We start from the raw sequence: 16,794 nt of genomic DNA, 5'->3' as shown, positions 1-16,794 counted from the left end.
CTGATTTAGCGTTGCGAATGCGCTATACTTTTAGGTTCTTTTTCGTGTTATAATAAATGTGCAAAATACAAATCCACAATGGAAAGGCCCAATCCACAATTGTGAATTAAAAACGTGTCTAACGACCGATTGCGAAACTTGATTTTTGCCGCATAGCGATGTTTAGTGTTCTGCGTATGTCGTTGTTCGTTGTTTCTAATAGTGGCCGTGTATAGAAATCAGTCATATGCAGAAATTTGCATGTATTTAATTGTTTACCCAGGATTAGTAAATGTGTTCGCACTGCTTCAGTCACAGTAACACGGGCAATACTCTCCTGAATTTCGGCTGTGGTTGCAATTTGTTGTAATTGAAAGGTACTACAATTGTTTACACGGTTTAGCGCTAGTCCACCTTATGTGCGCCACCACAAAAATATCTGTAAACCTGTATTGTGCCTTTAAACTGTCTAAAATTTTGATGAATTTGAGACATTGAAAGGAGTGTTGGCGACCACTGAACATAAAAGATGTTTTCCACTGGAAATGATTGTTGCTTTGAAACTAAGGGATTTCTACCTCACGTGATCTAGAAAAAGGTCTCGCGACATCACGCGTTTATGCGTTCCATGGCCCTTGTGGGCGACTTACTGTCATGGTAAATGCGGTTGTGCGGCATTTTTTGAGATGTTATTTGTATTTTGGACGTTGTATCAGTTCTACACGTCTCAAAATCTTGATTGTGTTTTCACTAGTTTTGTAAGTTTGGCCAGAGTGAGGTGATTGACAAGTTCCTACATAGGCCAAACAAACGGTTTTTCGATCGATTGCTGGACTGTTTGTGACTGAGTGCTACTCCTGGCAGTACAGTTTAGTTCTATTTACGTTTAACAGACAAGGATAAAAGTTAATTGTGAATGCTGATAGTGGGCACCGCGAAGGTTAGTAGCTATGGAAAATAAACGTAGGCTGATGATAGGATATGACTTAGTTGCGGACTGCTTGCTGGCGTTCTGTATTGATTGCTGTTCTCGTTTCGTATATACGTTGTAGAAAACCGCTGCCGCCGTCGTGTTGAATACAGCAGTAAGACTATCTTGCCGATGTTTTCGTTCAGACGACAGTAACCATGAATAGGGCGCCGAGACGTGTTTCAACTTAATACCACATTCGTGAGGCATACCTCAAACAGACAAGGCGTACAGTCTACAATAGATTTCAATTTATGTACAAACAAAGTGTATAGAAGCAGTCGCCTTTAGTATATTTAGTTCTGTTAATTAGTGGTGTTAGGGTTAGGCTGCGTAGTGTGCGTCTCGTCGTCGAGGTCAAGTCAGTCGTGTCATCCGTTTCATGCGTATGCTGTACCAAGACATGACTTGGTTGTCACAAATAGCTATGTTTTGAAAGTCTTTGTTTCGGTCATTGTTGCGGGAAATGTACGATTCGAAAGTCATGCTCTGTGGATGGTTGTACTATCACGTTTTATCACTCAAAGTTGCATGGCGTCTTACAGAAGTAGCAATCCAGCTGAATTTCTGATAACCTCCCCCCTAAACCGCCGCCAGAGCAACTGCCACTCATGAAAGCTACAACAGACCACTGCGAAGTCAACTTTAACGTCGTCCCCGTAAACGTCATGTATGACGACATAGAGATAAATTGGGTACGCGTTTCTTGATCAAGATTATACGATCCAACTTTTTTTTTGACTCGAGAATACAACAGTTTCGAAATTTAAACGAATGAAAGCCTACCGACGGTTCAAGGGGAAGGATTAGCGTTGCTTCTTAAAGCGAGTGTACGTAACCAAATATGCTCAGCCGCACTCATCCGCACCATGTTTGACATCCGCACCACATGTTGAAAAGCACTGCCCTAAATCATCTGGTGGTTGTCCACAGTCTGTCAACTGATTCGTTTATAACTGTACTAGGTTGTTTTATTGGAAAATGAGGCACCGAAGCACATCTTCAACGACAATGGAACAAAATTTGTTGGTGCCGAGAAAATTTTTAAGGAGGGTCGCTGCAAGCGTGGAAAAACTTTCACCGAATTTCTGCTTCAAAGACAGCAGACGCCATATTTATTTAACTCCTGCTCCACATGGGTGGCTTTTGAGAACGCATGATTCGTTCCGTTCGTCGGATTATGTCCTCGCTGGCTGGTTCCCTTCTGAAGTCCTGCCGGTCCTTTGTCTCAGTTTTTCTTTGTCCTAATATTACAATAAATCGAACACACAACATAAGAAGCATTTCGTAATTATCAAATATTCTCAGACTTTTCTTTTCTATAGTTGACTACCGTGCAATAGAATATAATCGTACAAAGTTAAAACCACACTTTTGGAACTGTTTATACGCGCAGCAGTAGGCTTTGGTCTCCCATCGACCTTCGCAACCAAGCGTGACTTCGTACGATATCGTATTCTGTGTTCAGTGCTTTTGCCAAATTTTCGTTCCGCTTGCGTTCGTTCCGTTACATACCGTGAATAGGGCGGCGCGGTGTGTTTCAACTTGTTTGGGCATTCGTGAGGCTTAGCTCAAACAGGCCAGGTGGACGGTGTCAACAGCGTTTAAAGAGAAATGCTACCTTCCTAGCAACAATTTTGTTTTATACTATGTCGCGTAAAGACCTACAGATATTCGCGCAAAGACCCTTTTAGATGTTATTTGTATTTTGGATGTTGTATCAGTTCCACACGACTTAAAGTCTTGCTTGGGTTTTCACGGTTCTTCGATCGATTGCTGAACTGTTAGTGACTGAATAACTTGTGCGCCTGGACATTATTTAGCAATACAAGTCTATTGCAGTGTCAGTAAATGTGTATGCATTTTTAGTTTTGTTCTAGTATTTAAAAAATAATGGACGTGGGACGAAAAAAGGTTTATGGTTTCGTGCTGCTTTTGATGGTTGTTGCTGCATTTTCATGGATTTTCACATTTCGATCATATTCCTTTCCATATCTTCAAACCAAGATTGAAAGCCTTAAAGGTAAGAAATTTACCAAAATATAGTAAATTTTACATAGGTTCACATGTCTAGCATGGTATGGTGCACACTGCACAGAACCTAAACCGTACATTGGTCAAAAGTTAGGGTCTATCAAAACTTATTACGAATTTAAACCTTAATCATGAAATAGGTTTCGTTATTACTGCAATTATCAAGGTTTTTTCACCACGCAGATATATCTCCGCCACTGTTTCCCTTTTATAAGGTTATTCGTCGATATTTTTGAAAATACGCATCCGATTTTGAAATACTATAAAGGCTTTCAACTTATGTCTAAACAAAAATACCTACATGGGCGCACGCAGTAATATTATATGCAATGGCAAGATTGGCAGGATCGCCCAACTGCGCAGGTCCTTGCTTAGCGATCACAGCTATCGTATAGCTGCAATTCCTGGGCTGCCAAACCTGCAAACCTAATGATTATTTTTCCAATTGAAAAAAACAAATTAATAAAACTGTTTATTAGCCCCATGCCCAACTAACGCCTTCCCAACACCTCCCCAGTGCCCGTCAACTTTCGGTCGGGTGCACCCCCTTTCCTCCGAGCCACCGTACGGTTGTAGACTTCAGGAGATTCGACGTAGATGCGAAGAACGCAACATCAAATCAGGATCATTACGTTCTGAGCGCTTCAAGTACAACGACACAATACCAGTAATTATGTGCGCACTTCCCAAAGTACGTATTAGTAAATAAGGTATTGATAAATACAAAATGATTCTTCAGAAGGGTTTGCTCAATTATTGTGATCGATTTCTGTTGTATTTTGGAATAGCACAAAATAATAGAATGAATGTAAGTACAGGGAGACCTGCCTTAAAAGCAGAAACTTCAATTAACATTCCGGCACTGGAATTCTGCGAATGCAATTTAACGCTAGGCACGAAATAAACGCAGAGTGCGAAATCAGTATTCTGTTGCGTACCACAACAATTTCCTTGCCGTCTGGCTTATTAAAAGTATAAATTTGTTGCAATTTTTCTTAGCTTTCGGCGTGGATATGAAAAACTTTTCATAGACTTGCAGGTTCAAAACCAACAGAAACGTATTTGTAGGTTGCAAGCTCCACATGGCAGCAAGTTTTGATGCAACTAAACGGTTTTGATGGAAACTTTACGAAAGAACTGATGCACCGGATTGCTTACGGTGGGTTTCCTCTCAAGACATTAGGAAAGTAGGTTGCCTTTTTCAAATTGCTACATACAATAGTTTACAAAATTCCGTGCCGATTTGTAAAGTCAACTGAATGAATCCAGTTAAACCTGTATAGGAAACAACGAAAAGGCGCACGCTGTAGCCTATTTTGTGGCGTTTCAAACAACAGTTAAATTACGTTCTCAAAACGGCTTTGGAGTGATTCGTGAAAAGTGTTGGCAAAGCAATGATGCAGCAATGAAAGGTGATAAAACTCACACTGTAATATCGAATTAACCGAAATGCAATATCCAAATGACTTGAGATAAGCTTTTTTTGTGTAACGCCGGTTTTGAAACAAAGTTATACTGACCACGAATCCTGACTAGGTTTTCTACTTGGTTGGGCGTCTTGACCAAAGTTGTCCAAACGCATCACAACCTTTGTACGCATGTGGGTACACAAGTGTTTGATAGAGACTGCTATATATCAACCGAAACGTTGGTATTGATAAATATTATTCCTGAAAGAACTTTTTTCGATGCTATGCCTGGCAGCACCAGTAATAAATCGAATCATCGTTTTAATATAATTTTTCATAGAAAAATATTTATAACTTTTTGGTATATCAGTGTTAGAAACGTATGAACAAAGTAGAAACAAGACTAGGAAAAATTATGTTAGAACAAACAAGGCAAGGTATATACCGTATTTACTCGATTGTTAGCCGCCCTCGAATGCTGTAAGCCGCACAAAAATGTTAAACACATACTTTAGGTGCCTTACAAAAGTAATTGTCAACACATCTGTCGTTTCAAATTGTCAGATACGCTGACAACTTTGGGTAATAAAACATATTGGTGCGATGGAGAGAGTTGATCGTAAATTTCATCAAAACACAGAGCGCGAACAAAGTATCGGCGTGACATTAAATAATGTAATCCGCTCTCGAATATAAGCCGCCCTCGATTGTAAGCCGCACAAACTGTAGGTTAAAAAACTTTATAAGCCGCGGCTTACAATCGAGTAAATACGGTAATGAAATATTGTATAAAAACTGAAAAAATCGGTTGAGTAGCGTTTTCGAGGGAGTGATCGACCAATTTTTTTATTGTAATGTCATGTGAACAAGTTTCCAGTTACACCATTTGAGTTAGTAAAAGTTTACATTTTAAAGGCATAAGTTTCTTCAAGACGACATCACTTTTTTAAATGGCAGAATTGTGGATATTTTCATACTCTACCACACTGCTACAGAAAGTTTTTTCATAACTCTATGTTTGCGTTTTTGTGACACATCTCACAAAAGCTAACAAATCCTATCTATTCTTATTGTAGTGTAACTGAGGAGCAAGCCAAGGAGATGGTCAAAGCCCAAACGACTTTCATGATCACCAGACACCCATTGGAACGACTGGTGTCCGCTTACTTCAATAAGTTTTCAAACCGATCAAATTTTAACCATTACCAACGCCATGTGGGGATTCCCATCGCCAAAAAACAGGCTCCTGATTTTCTTCATGGAATCGGGTGAGAATATTGATAGAATCACGTAATTGCAAATGGAGTGGGATTAATTTACTGGTTCAAGGACGTTTAAGTTTCGTAAAGTTCCTGAGAAATATCTCGCGCCGCATGTCCCTTCCACATTGCCGCCCTTTTCGATGTATATTATACTTTATCTACTTAAAAACAAAGTTTCAAACAAATCCTCAAAATTTTATACACTAAAAATACTGTAGAGTTCCTTTAGCCATTGGTGGTTTGGAAGCCCTGCAAAAGTCACGTCAGTTCACTCAACTGGAACAGAAAAAACAAGATGACGTTATCGCGTACCGTCGCATTCTTCAAACTGGCGAAATTTCTTTCCAGCAATTTATCAGGTAGGTTCCAAATGCTGTTTGTCTTCGAAATATTGCGTTTGTCGTGACTTGTATCCAAATCAATTAAAAAAGGGTTAAAAACACTGGTTTGGATTTCATCCCGACCTGATTAGTTTTTTTGAGCGATATTAGTTGTGCTGATCAACAGATGAACAACAAAGTTTAATTTTATTAAATATAACAATGCTTTCAAAGGAAATTCGTGAAAAATATGGGTAATATGCGTTATTTTGGGCAAGGATGTATTACAACTTAATGACAAAAATCTGTAAATAATTTGCAGACACCTGCTCTCCTTTGAACGAGGCAAAACTGATCACCAAATGAACGCGCATTGGCGCCCCCAAGTGTTACTATGCCAGCCGTGTTCGTTCACATACAGCATGGTGATGCGTTTTGAGAACTTGGTGGATGAATCCAACCGACTCCTCGAGTTTGTTCAGCGAGGTCGCAACACAAACATTACATTTCCTGGAGAATCAAAACCTTTTACTCAAAGAAAAACAACCGTCGATTCTCTTCAACTCATTTCAGAAGCTGATGTGAACAGGTTGAGGGATCTATACGCTGATGATTTCTATGTTTTGGGTCATGATCCATATCGATACAGCGGACAGAAATAGACATTTGGTTGGTTTGCCCACAAACATTAGGTTTTCTACCATAATTTTAACCAATACATGTCACACATACTAATATGTTGAAAGTGTAAATCAATAAAAACCGATCAAAATGTTTTATTTGCGCTAAATTGCTGTAACCAGCGTCCCTGTGGGTAAGTAGAGATAAAATCCAGAATACGTACTCAAGTCAACAAATAACACACTCACATTAACACGCATGTGCACGTACCTTCAAACTGTGGTTTGTCAAAGAATGTATGTGTTAAGTTTAAATGTATCGTTTGATTTGGTGTTACTTAATGTCTGGTCGGTCTAGTTAGTATTAAATTAAAAAAATTGTGTGCGATTGTATAATGCTGCTTTAAAATAATCAGCAATATGCCAATGTATAATTGGTGGCATGTTAATTTAATAACAGATTCGGCATACAACAGCTAGTTTGTCAATTCTACGTTTCTGGAGTTTTTACGTTGTGTCACGTTGCTGAACATCTACACGTGTAGTGGCCGTTCCGCATTTATCGCAGTGATAATAAAAGAATGGACAGAAGCTTTCATGTCATTGTGTAAAATTATGTTTCGGTCTTCGGTTCAAAGACATATAAGGTAGTGCTGAAAAAACTCGACCAAAGTACAACTATGAAGATTAAATAAATTATATGGCAGTTATCTGTGGCTATATTACCATACTATATTAAGGGATGGCCATTAGCGAAATGAAAGGACATCATTCATTCTGTTTCTTTGTTCCAGCACATACATTTCAGGCTGTAAAATGCCGAGCAATAGCAGTAATATAATAGTGAACGTATTAATGAAAATCAGCTTTGATCCAGCCGGGCTGCAAGATTTGCAAAGTCAATTGAATAAACCTGCCGGCAGACTCTTTCCGATCTCTTACGTATACATTTCAAAGGGGGACTTGTGTCAGGGAGATACTCGCAGTTACTCATGAGCCTCCCGGTCTTGATTAGGAGTAAAATAAGATTATTCTATTGTTAGTCTCTGTGTCGCCAAATCGAGTAAGAGCTTGGTGTTTTAATTAAAGTCACTCCATAAACTTCTTCTTCGAATGTCTGCTTTCTTATGATTTGTCTTTTCATCTCATCTTTTTTGGTTTTGTACCATATTTTTTACCAATACATGTCACACATACTAATATGTTGAAACTGTAAATCAATAAAAACCGATCTAAATGTTTCATTTGTGCTAAATTGCTGTAAACAGCGTTCCTGCCAGCAAATACAGATAAATCCGGCATACTCGTATACAGTTATGAAAAAGTGGCTGATCCAGTTAGGCCGCATTGCCTGGGCTGCCAAGCCTGCAAACCTATAATGATAGCGATACGACAGCTGTGATCGCCAAGCAAGGACTTGCACAGTGGGTCGATATACGGCCAATCATGCCATTGCATGAAATAGTACTGCGTTGTCTGATATGGTGGTAGAGATCCCCTACATATACGTGAAGCCTGGCAAGTTGTTCGCTTGCGCACCAGTGTACCTTGGCCACAATACACCCCCTGAAAACACTCATGTAGCTCAGTTGGTAGAGCGTTGTGCCTGGTTATCCCAGGATCGTGAGTTCAAACCCGGTAGGAGCACATTTCAACGAGCCTGACCACAGTGTGAAAGACATGAGGGCCATGGTGCTACAGAAGGTCAAGGGAATAACAAGATCAAGACTAGCCAGAAAGACGACGGAACAACGCAACATCGAACGATATGAATGGTGTTTACATATCAGTTGGAATCATCGTCCTTCTGATCATTATTGTGCTTTGGTTGGTTGCTTGGTTCTTGAGACGTTATTTCAACTAGAACATTTAACGTTGCTGAGGACATAATTATACCCTGCAGCAAATAACTGCTCGCTCTGTTACTGTCAAGCTATCGTTAGATAAAGCGTTGTGCATGACAATTCAACTGGCTGAAATTGCCTATACTCTCTTGTATATGTATGCAGAATGGCGCTTTTTTGTTGTGATTTTATATCTTGTAATTGGTTTGGTCTTCATTTTGCCCGCCCTAAGACCAGTGTACGAATTCCATCCAGTAAATAAATTTCTTGCTCCACAAAAACTTCAGTGAACAAAATTTAGCAAAAAGCGTGGCAATGTCCTTTCATGGAAATGGCAGCAGTCTTAATTATATTGGAGGGATTTTTTGACATTTCGGAGAAATTTTAGAAAAAGTAAATCGATGAGAAATAAAACAAAATATTGAATATCGTATTTACTCGATTGTAAGCGGCGGCTTATCAAGTTTTTTAACCTACAGTTTGTGCGGCTTACAATCGAGGGCGGCTTATATTCGAGGGCGGCTTACATTATATAATGTCACGCTGATATTTTGTCTGCGCTCTGTGTTTAAAGGAAATTTACCATCAACTCGCTCCATCGTACCAATACGTTTTATCGCCAAAGGTTGTCAGCGTATTTTGTAGGGCACCTTAAGTTTGTCTTTACATTAACGTGCGGCTTACATTCGAGGGCGGCTTATATTAATTTTTGAACACCGTCGCATGCAGCTTACAATCGAGGGCGGCTTACATTCGAGGGCGGCTTACAATCGAGTAAATACGGTATCCGAACAACTCTTGGTGTCGGGTCATATCAGAATATCACATCTAACTAAATGTAAAATTCATATTTCCAAGCATGTCTGCAGTCGATTCAAGACATCAGTTTGCATTGAATTTTGTGGTGAGTGATTTAACTGATTTTGCATGATATCGGCATGTTATAGGAATATCGTTTTATGATATTGTTTTATCCAAGTTGCCACACAGTTGGAATGTCTCCCGAAGCTACAGCCTTGACAATATGTGTAGAATCCGCGCACTTTAACAGTAGAAACACGCGACTGGTTTGTTTTTGTGTTCCGCATCAATGCGTCGTTTACATGACCAGGGGTTACTCTGGGTCATTCGTCGTTGGCAGACTTGGCAATCCTGGGTGAAAGTTGAAGAGGATTAGAGAGATTTGATTGCAGGAACTTGGCGCAGTTTTACATGATGATAAAACCAAAAAATCATTTTTATTGTAATAAAATCGGTTGGGTAATGACTCATGCAAAAAAACAAACATTGGCTGGAAATCGTAATACTGTAACACTCACTTTACATAAAATAAATAGCAGTGCCGCAGATATACATATGAATGGGTTAACATATGAATGATTACGTGCGAGTCCAGTAAAAAATCGATTACTTTCGTCAAAAACGTTTGAGTAAAATAATTCCAAAGGTAAACTGTATGGTTGTTTTTGATGGATAATGATCAAATGCGTCAAGGTTCGAAACCGCATACCTTAACACCCTGGCATAAAACTTATATACGAAGCAATATAAGCGATAAAAAGACTATGGTGTTTAGAGCTACTGAAATGTATTATCGTTATTACATCATCTAGTATCGTCATTTCGCAACACTAAAAATGTTTCAAAATATTCTATCAACATCGCTGTCTTACGTTAGCTATTTATAGCTGTGTCTTAATGTTAACAATCTTGAACAGAAATCTAAATATGTATCCACACAGAAGTTTTTTCGAGCTTTGACTTGTAACCATAACCCAGTGAAGAAGTAGCAGTCACATGGCAATTTCTACGGAGAAGTTCACGAAAGAGTTCATACACTAACTGGTTCGAATTAATCTCCCGTTAATTATCGGGAATGGAAATAATGACATGTTGTTGGGACTTGACGATGCATACCTCGGAGTTAAAACAACTTCGTCTCATGTAGTTGAGAAGTTGAACAGCAGCGTTTTCCCATCAAACAACTCTTTTACCGTTGAAATCAAAATGCCGTCGGGTTCTAGAGTCTGTACTTCAGCATTATTTTGAAAGGGACTGAAATGAGTGAGGGAAAATATTCGAAGGAAAGTTTAAACGAAATTTGTCAAAACTTTAGTTCATAAACAGTTTTGAACCCACGGCATACGATATTTGATACGTGGAATTACTAAGTGACAACTTCTTTATCAGATTGCATTTATTTGTTGCGCTCGAAATATTAAAATATTAGGAAAGATCATTTGGAATGGAATATATATTTTTCTTGTGGTTATTGTGCCTACAAGTTATGATAGGTATGGGGAAATGTAATAAACTACAATAAAGCAATTTGTAAAGATATAACGCTTGATATTTAAGTGTTTAAATTTAAGCATATTTTTCTGCATGGTAAAAATGTATAAATATGCACCAGGATTTTCACGGTTAAGTTGTTAGTTTTAATATATTTCACTTTTAATATATTGCATATATGGCACCTTACACTTTGTGTAGGTGGAGTTTCATCGAATTGTCGGACGTCGGACTTCAGTGGAAAGCTAACTGCTTCAACTTACATTGCATCTTCATGTACAAGCTTCGCACGAGCGCTAAATACGGGCGATGGCGGGGTTGCTGCAATACATTTATTTTATCGGTCAATTGGGGACAACATTTGTTCGGTAAAAACTACGGATCTGTTTTCGGGCCATAGATTGTCATATATGACATATATCACAAAATAATGAAAAATCATTATTTTCCACCAAGCGCATGTTGAAACAATTAGCTTTAATAAATGCGCTTCTATTTGTTTTGTTTCAGCTTTTAAATCTTGGGTTAAATATGTACTGTCTGCTTGTCTATCATTTTATAGTAGGTTAAGTTCACATGCATTTGTTCCATTCTATTCCATTACAACATAATTTGGTAAAGTAGGTCACACAACCATTTCGTTCATAATATTACCACATTAAACTCTAGGAAAATTTCTGAAATTGTCACGTTTTGCTTTAAGGTCCACGAAGGAAGCAACACAAACGGTACCTTGTTAGGAACGTTTACTGGTGATGGAAGTACATCCGGAATTGTGAAGTCAGATACCGGTTCCTTGATTTTAAGTTGCAACAAGACCCACGGGAATCCTTTCAGCGCGTATTTTGCATTCTTAAAAGGTGACAAACGTAAACTGAGCAATGCGAAAGCAAGAAATATATTTGAAAAAACTGAAGAGGTGAAAGTTGATACGCAGACCAACGATATCGATAGCTTTAATCATAAAACTTTGGGATAAAACTTAGGACCAATGCTGCATGTTAACAAAAATGTTATACGTAAACGTCAGTCAAAGCATGTTTTTCTCGAGAGTTCTAATTGGTCCAAAATATTTGATCGAACAAGCACGTGTTCTTTTTGTTTGAACGTACGTAAATTATAGAATGTTGTTTAGTTAACGAACAATCTTGCAATTCGGAGTTGATTGTGGACGATCTTCCAACAACTCTTGTTCTTCCGACTTCAACCAACGGAAACTTGTTACAATTCCTAGTATGTAATTACACCATTACAAATCCAGGCAAGTGCGACATCACGATAGCTGTGTCTGCTTCGGTTCGATTTGGCAACGCTGGACTGTACCGAGACGCGTTGTACGTAAGTGGCATTATTAAGGTTGCAAATTTCAGCGAATATCTTTGGATTGAAGAAATTTGATTTATGCAATCTCCTGTACCTTGTGGCTAAATAGATTTTATCCGATGATCCTTCGCATCTTGGGGTAATTGTTGGCGGGGATCAAATAATAAAACTTCAAGCCCAAAGAATCAACATCGAAATATTCGTCTATAGCTCTGACACTCCTCATCCATCAATCAACATTAGCTCAGGTTTGTATAAGATATGTGTTTAGTTAGTTTAAACTTAAATTAATGACAGTGCTTCCCAACCTTACTCAGGTAGCCAACAATTTTCCATGCCCATATTTTCGCGACCGCTTTAATTTTGCCACATTCTTTTTGCCACTGCGATATTAAATCTTAAGTAGAAGAATTGTAAACTGGGCTATAATGTTAACAATTAAACTCTGTAAGGTGTGTTACTATCAAGAGTGAACTATGCTGATGGCTTATCCAAATGGTAACATGCTTTGCGGCGCACAAGTTGGGAGGTACTTTGGTAGAGCAGCGTGTCGGGTACTTGACAATACTAAATAACATCCCTGAAATTATCCATTAAAAAACTATTCGCAATCCATGCCCACTGTTAATCCTGGTAAAAATTTTGATTTTCACGCCTGATTTCCAAGTTCATTCCAAGTTAAATATGTTAAAAAACCAATCAACTCGTATCTTTCATCAGAGTGCAAGCGAAATGATGAAGTGGAATGTAATGGAAAATCATTTAACTTAAGGTAATAACCTAAAAATAAGATTTCAAAGTTGGACTTCTACACTAACACTTGACGGCAAATCATGTATATGTACCAAGTGTTACTTTGTTACAAAAAACATACTTTTAACATTAAGAGTAAATGCTCCTGGGCTGAACTCACTTGAAGCAAGCGGAGAAGATATTTTGTATATTTCAAATCATACAATGACGAGTCTTGATTCTCTCCCTGGAAGTTGTAAAGCTACGGCCGGAAATCCTGTTTTCCAATTTGAACTGGACGCGTGTCCTTCAACTCTGGAGGTAATATCAAATATCTACCACGTTGTTCATTAGACATTTTTCTGATATATTGCTTTCACGTCTTCAGTTTTGGCGTAAAATTTGCTAGCATTTAACGCTGCAGGTATATTTATTGCAGATATCTCAGAACAACGTAACATTTACGCACCAAGTTCGCAATTTCAAGTTCAGCAACAAAGTTGTGATGCGAACTTCTCCATCCTGGGAAATGTCGTGCGTTTTACCGGAAATGTTGAACAAAGATATAAAAACTGCTTCTGGAGCATTATCAACTGTACTGTATGTATAAAATTTGTTGTAATATTTTGGAAGAAAATCAACATTTAAAAGCAACAGAGATACCATATTATCTTCTGTGATACTTGTTGATGATAATTTGTTGCAAAACAGAAAAATCCCTCTATCGGCTCAAAGTTCAGTTGGAAATTTCACAATCAACTTTGAGTTGTTTCGTGACGAGCAAATGAGCAATCTACTCACAACAAAATCAATCGTCGAAGTTCCAGAATATATTTACGCGAAGATTGAATCTTCCACAAGTGAGAAGTTCAATTTAGCCGTAAGTTCAAAAACACTGGGTTCAAGTCAAGGCGCACGGAGATTTTTAACATGTTTTTTCTCAGTTAAAATGGTGCTGGGTCAGCAACTTGGGTTCTGATGAAGGAGGTTTGGAATATCATCTCATCACGGAAAGGTAAAAAGACAAAAAAGTAACTTGTTCATAAATCGTGGGAGGAAATTTATTCTTTAGTCATTTATTACTTCAGTCTTGTGGCAACATTTCAACTTAACGGAAAAGTTTTTTTGACTCGCAGTTGCAAAGTCGTCCATGAGATGGAATCGGAAGATTCAATTGTAATTTTGAGAAACTACCAAAGCACTTTCGGATCGTTTAAGTTTCGCTCATTTGTGTGGAACAACATGTCTGTGAACGAGCAATCACTGTACGTTCACTGTTACGTGCAATTATGCGACAACACGAGCGAGAGCTGCCAACAACCGGTGAGTCTTTGTATACGCAGTAATGCATGGTTTCCTCGCACAATATGGGACAGAGGAAAAGGGATAAAAATGTTCACACAAACTCGACCAGTCTGAGTATACAAACTTCACTCCAATTGTATTACATGTGGTTACACTTCAGGGTGTTCGTAATTTAAGGAAAACACAAACACACTGACAGAGCATATTCGCATGTGTTTCATAGGATTGTACACCAAGACGTGTTCGACGGTCAGTGGATCCGAATATAGAAGAGATTTTAACAGTGGGACCATTCTTCGTCTCAGCTCCGGATTTGTGTGAAAAGGTGAACACGCACAGGTGTAGATACCTCGGTATATTGTAATACAAAAATATTAGCGAAGTAAAACTGATCTATGATTGCAGATATCTCTTTGTTAATTGTTGTACCGGACCTTAATATACAATCAATCTTTCAAGTTAATTTCATAATCCTTAGCACATAAAACCTTTGGCTTTTAGCAGTTAATTTCTGGAATATAGTTCGTCAATTTGTTCTGAAAATCATTGCAATTTTTTAGGAAAATGGTGGATGCTCAGATTTCTGTAACGATGAAAATGGAGTTGTCCAATGTTTCTGTTTTAAAGGCCGCCAGCTCGGGACGGACGAAAAAACTTGCATTGGTGAGAACAAAGTATTGTGATTCTTATCGTAATTAGTTAAGGCCATCTTAAACTCGCAAAAATGCTGCTTATTAATTACAAAACAGCGATGCCTACTGGAAAATATCTAAAACTTTTGTAGACGGAGATCATTTCAAAACATTAATTCTTTTTTATTTACTAAAGCTCACTTTTGTATGTTAACTTATGTTGGAATAGCTTTATCTTGTATATGCTTGTATGCAGAAGTAAATAAGGCGTTGGAATCAGAAGGTTTCCAGGATATGAATGGTGTTTACATATCAGTTGGAATCATCGTCCTTCTGATTATTATTGTGCTTGGGTTGGTTGCTTGGTTCGTGAGACGTCGTTTTAACAAGAACATTTAACGGTGCTGAGGACATAATTACACCCTGCAGCAAATAACTGCTCGCTCTGTTACTGTCAAGCTATCATTAAATGAAGTTTCGTTCATGACAATTCAACTAACTGAATTTGTGTAAACTGTCTTGAATACAAACCGCTATATATATGCAGAATTGTGATTTATGAGATGATTGTAGACTTACCCGCCCGTAGATTATTGTACGAATTCCATGCAGGGAATTTCTTATCAAGCCACAAAATTAAGAAATGATGGCTTGTCCTATTTCAAGATTGTTTTCCAACTTTCGAGTCCACGCATTAAAGATGCAAAAGTTCAAGTATTTCTTGTTCATCACTGCATGGATTTTCAATAGCAAAAATTTGAATTGTTCATAAAATTCGAAAAACCTTTTTTTGAAATTTTAGCGCTGTTCTTGAACCGCACAACCAATGCGTTTCGATCTAAGACATATGCCTTGTTTGCGTGCATTAAATTATGAGATGGGTTTAGGACTACCAACCATCTCCACCTCCAACCGAAACTTTATTCCTTTGCAAGCTGGATAAAAAATAGATTGAATAAATCAAATCAAACAAGATACATCAGAAATAAAATGGCGTGGCCACCGATAAATGTTAACGAGTGTTTAAGGTGACCTCCCCACGGAAATCGCCGTCTGTCGTAGGATCGCAGCCAGTCGCATTGGGAGGTGATGGGTTTGCAATAAACCGTATATGACGTTAGGTAACCACCCGGCCGTGCTGGCCAAAGCTTAACTCATCCTATCGTAGTGATGTAATGAGGAAATGTTCTAGACTCAAGTTTTTATATTCAAATATATTCCTACTTGTTTCTTACATTGTTTGGTTTTACGTTTCTTAACTTTCATGAATAAAGAGTAAGAATGAGAAGAAATACCTCGCAACGTGGGACAACTCAAATACATAAAACCAATATCTGACTTCGCAATTCCAGAAGTACTTCCGTCACCAGTATACGTTCCTAACAAGGCTCCGTTTGTGTTGCTTCCTTCGTAAACTTAAAAAAAGTTATATAACGTATCATACAAGAAACGATTATTATTTCTGTTTTATATCCTAATGCATTAATAGTTGATTTACGTTCACTTTGTTGACTATTAAACGAATCTTATGTATTTTTGTGTAAACGCCATGAAGACAACATGTTATAAAACCATTGGCTCACAATCTGGAACAAAACCAAACTACGGAGAATGGTTTTAGTCAGCGAAGTGTTTATCGTTTTAATCGCGCCTTATTATACTTTGAATATGATATTTGTTGTTGATATAGTCTTTAGAACTCTTGAAAAATACTTTTAAATTCTCCAAATTGCCGATATTTGCTCAGTTTTGTAATTGGTGAAATGATTTGGGTTTCAAGAAAGTTGCCAAAAATCGAAACAACAATTGTTTTGTATCTGGACAAGCAATTTATCCAGTTGGCGTGGGTTGTTACTCATCGGATGACAGCTAGGCTCCAGTTAAATATTGTCAATGTGTTAAGAAGAATAAAAACGTAACATGGACTTACATATTTTTTTCTAAAATAGTAAATTAGTTGTGTTCGATCAGTCTAGCCACACGATTGAGAAATGCACCTCGTAACGTAGCAACCAAGATAACAAGAACGTTGATCACACACACAAAAACAGATAATAGATTAGGATTCTCGT

At 38.0% G+C, this 16,794-nt stretch overlaps 1 protein-coding gene across 1 annotated transcript; it reads left to right on the top strand.

The window, feature by feature from the left end:
- The first annotated feature begins 2,842 nt into the window (after positions 1-2,842).
- Positions 2,843-6,636, top strand: LOC145903006 (carbohydrate sulfotransferase 11-like). Its single transcript, XM_082991099.1, has 6 exons — positions 2,843-2,972; positions 3,463-3,674; positions 4,052-4,170; positions 5,469-5,660; positions 5,873-6,013; positions 6,297-6,636. Exons 1-6 carry the CDS (start codon positions 2,843-2,845, stop codon positions 6,634-6,636), a joined length of 1,134 nt encoding a protein of 377 aa, XP_082847225.1.
- Positions 6,637-16,794: the final 10,158 nt, after the last annotated feature.

Source organism: Ascidia mentula, chromosome 5 (genome assembly GCF_947561715.1).
Source record: "Ascidia mentula chromosome 5, kaAscMent1.1, whole genome shotgun sequence".
In the NCBI taxonomy this organism is placed as follows: domain Eukaryota; kingdom Metazoa; phylum Chordata; class Ascidiacea; order Phlebobranchia; family Ascidiidae; genus Ascidia; species Ascidia mentula.
This window is presented reverse-complemented; position numbering and strand designations above follow the sequence as displayed.

Coding starts and splice junctions, on each gene's coding strand:
- LOC145903006 (XM_082991099.1), top strand. CDS start 2,843: ATGGACGTGGGACGAAAAAAGGTTTATGGTTTCGTGCTGCTTTTGATG. Junction 3,675..4,051: donor TTATGTGCGCACTTCCCAAA/GTACGTATTAGT, acceptor ACGTATTTGTAG/GTTGCAAGCTCCACATGGCA. Junction 6,014..6,296: donor TCTTTCCAGCAATTTATCAG/GTAGGTTCCAAA, acceptor AATAATTTGCAG/ACACCTGCTCTCCTTTGAAC.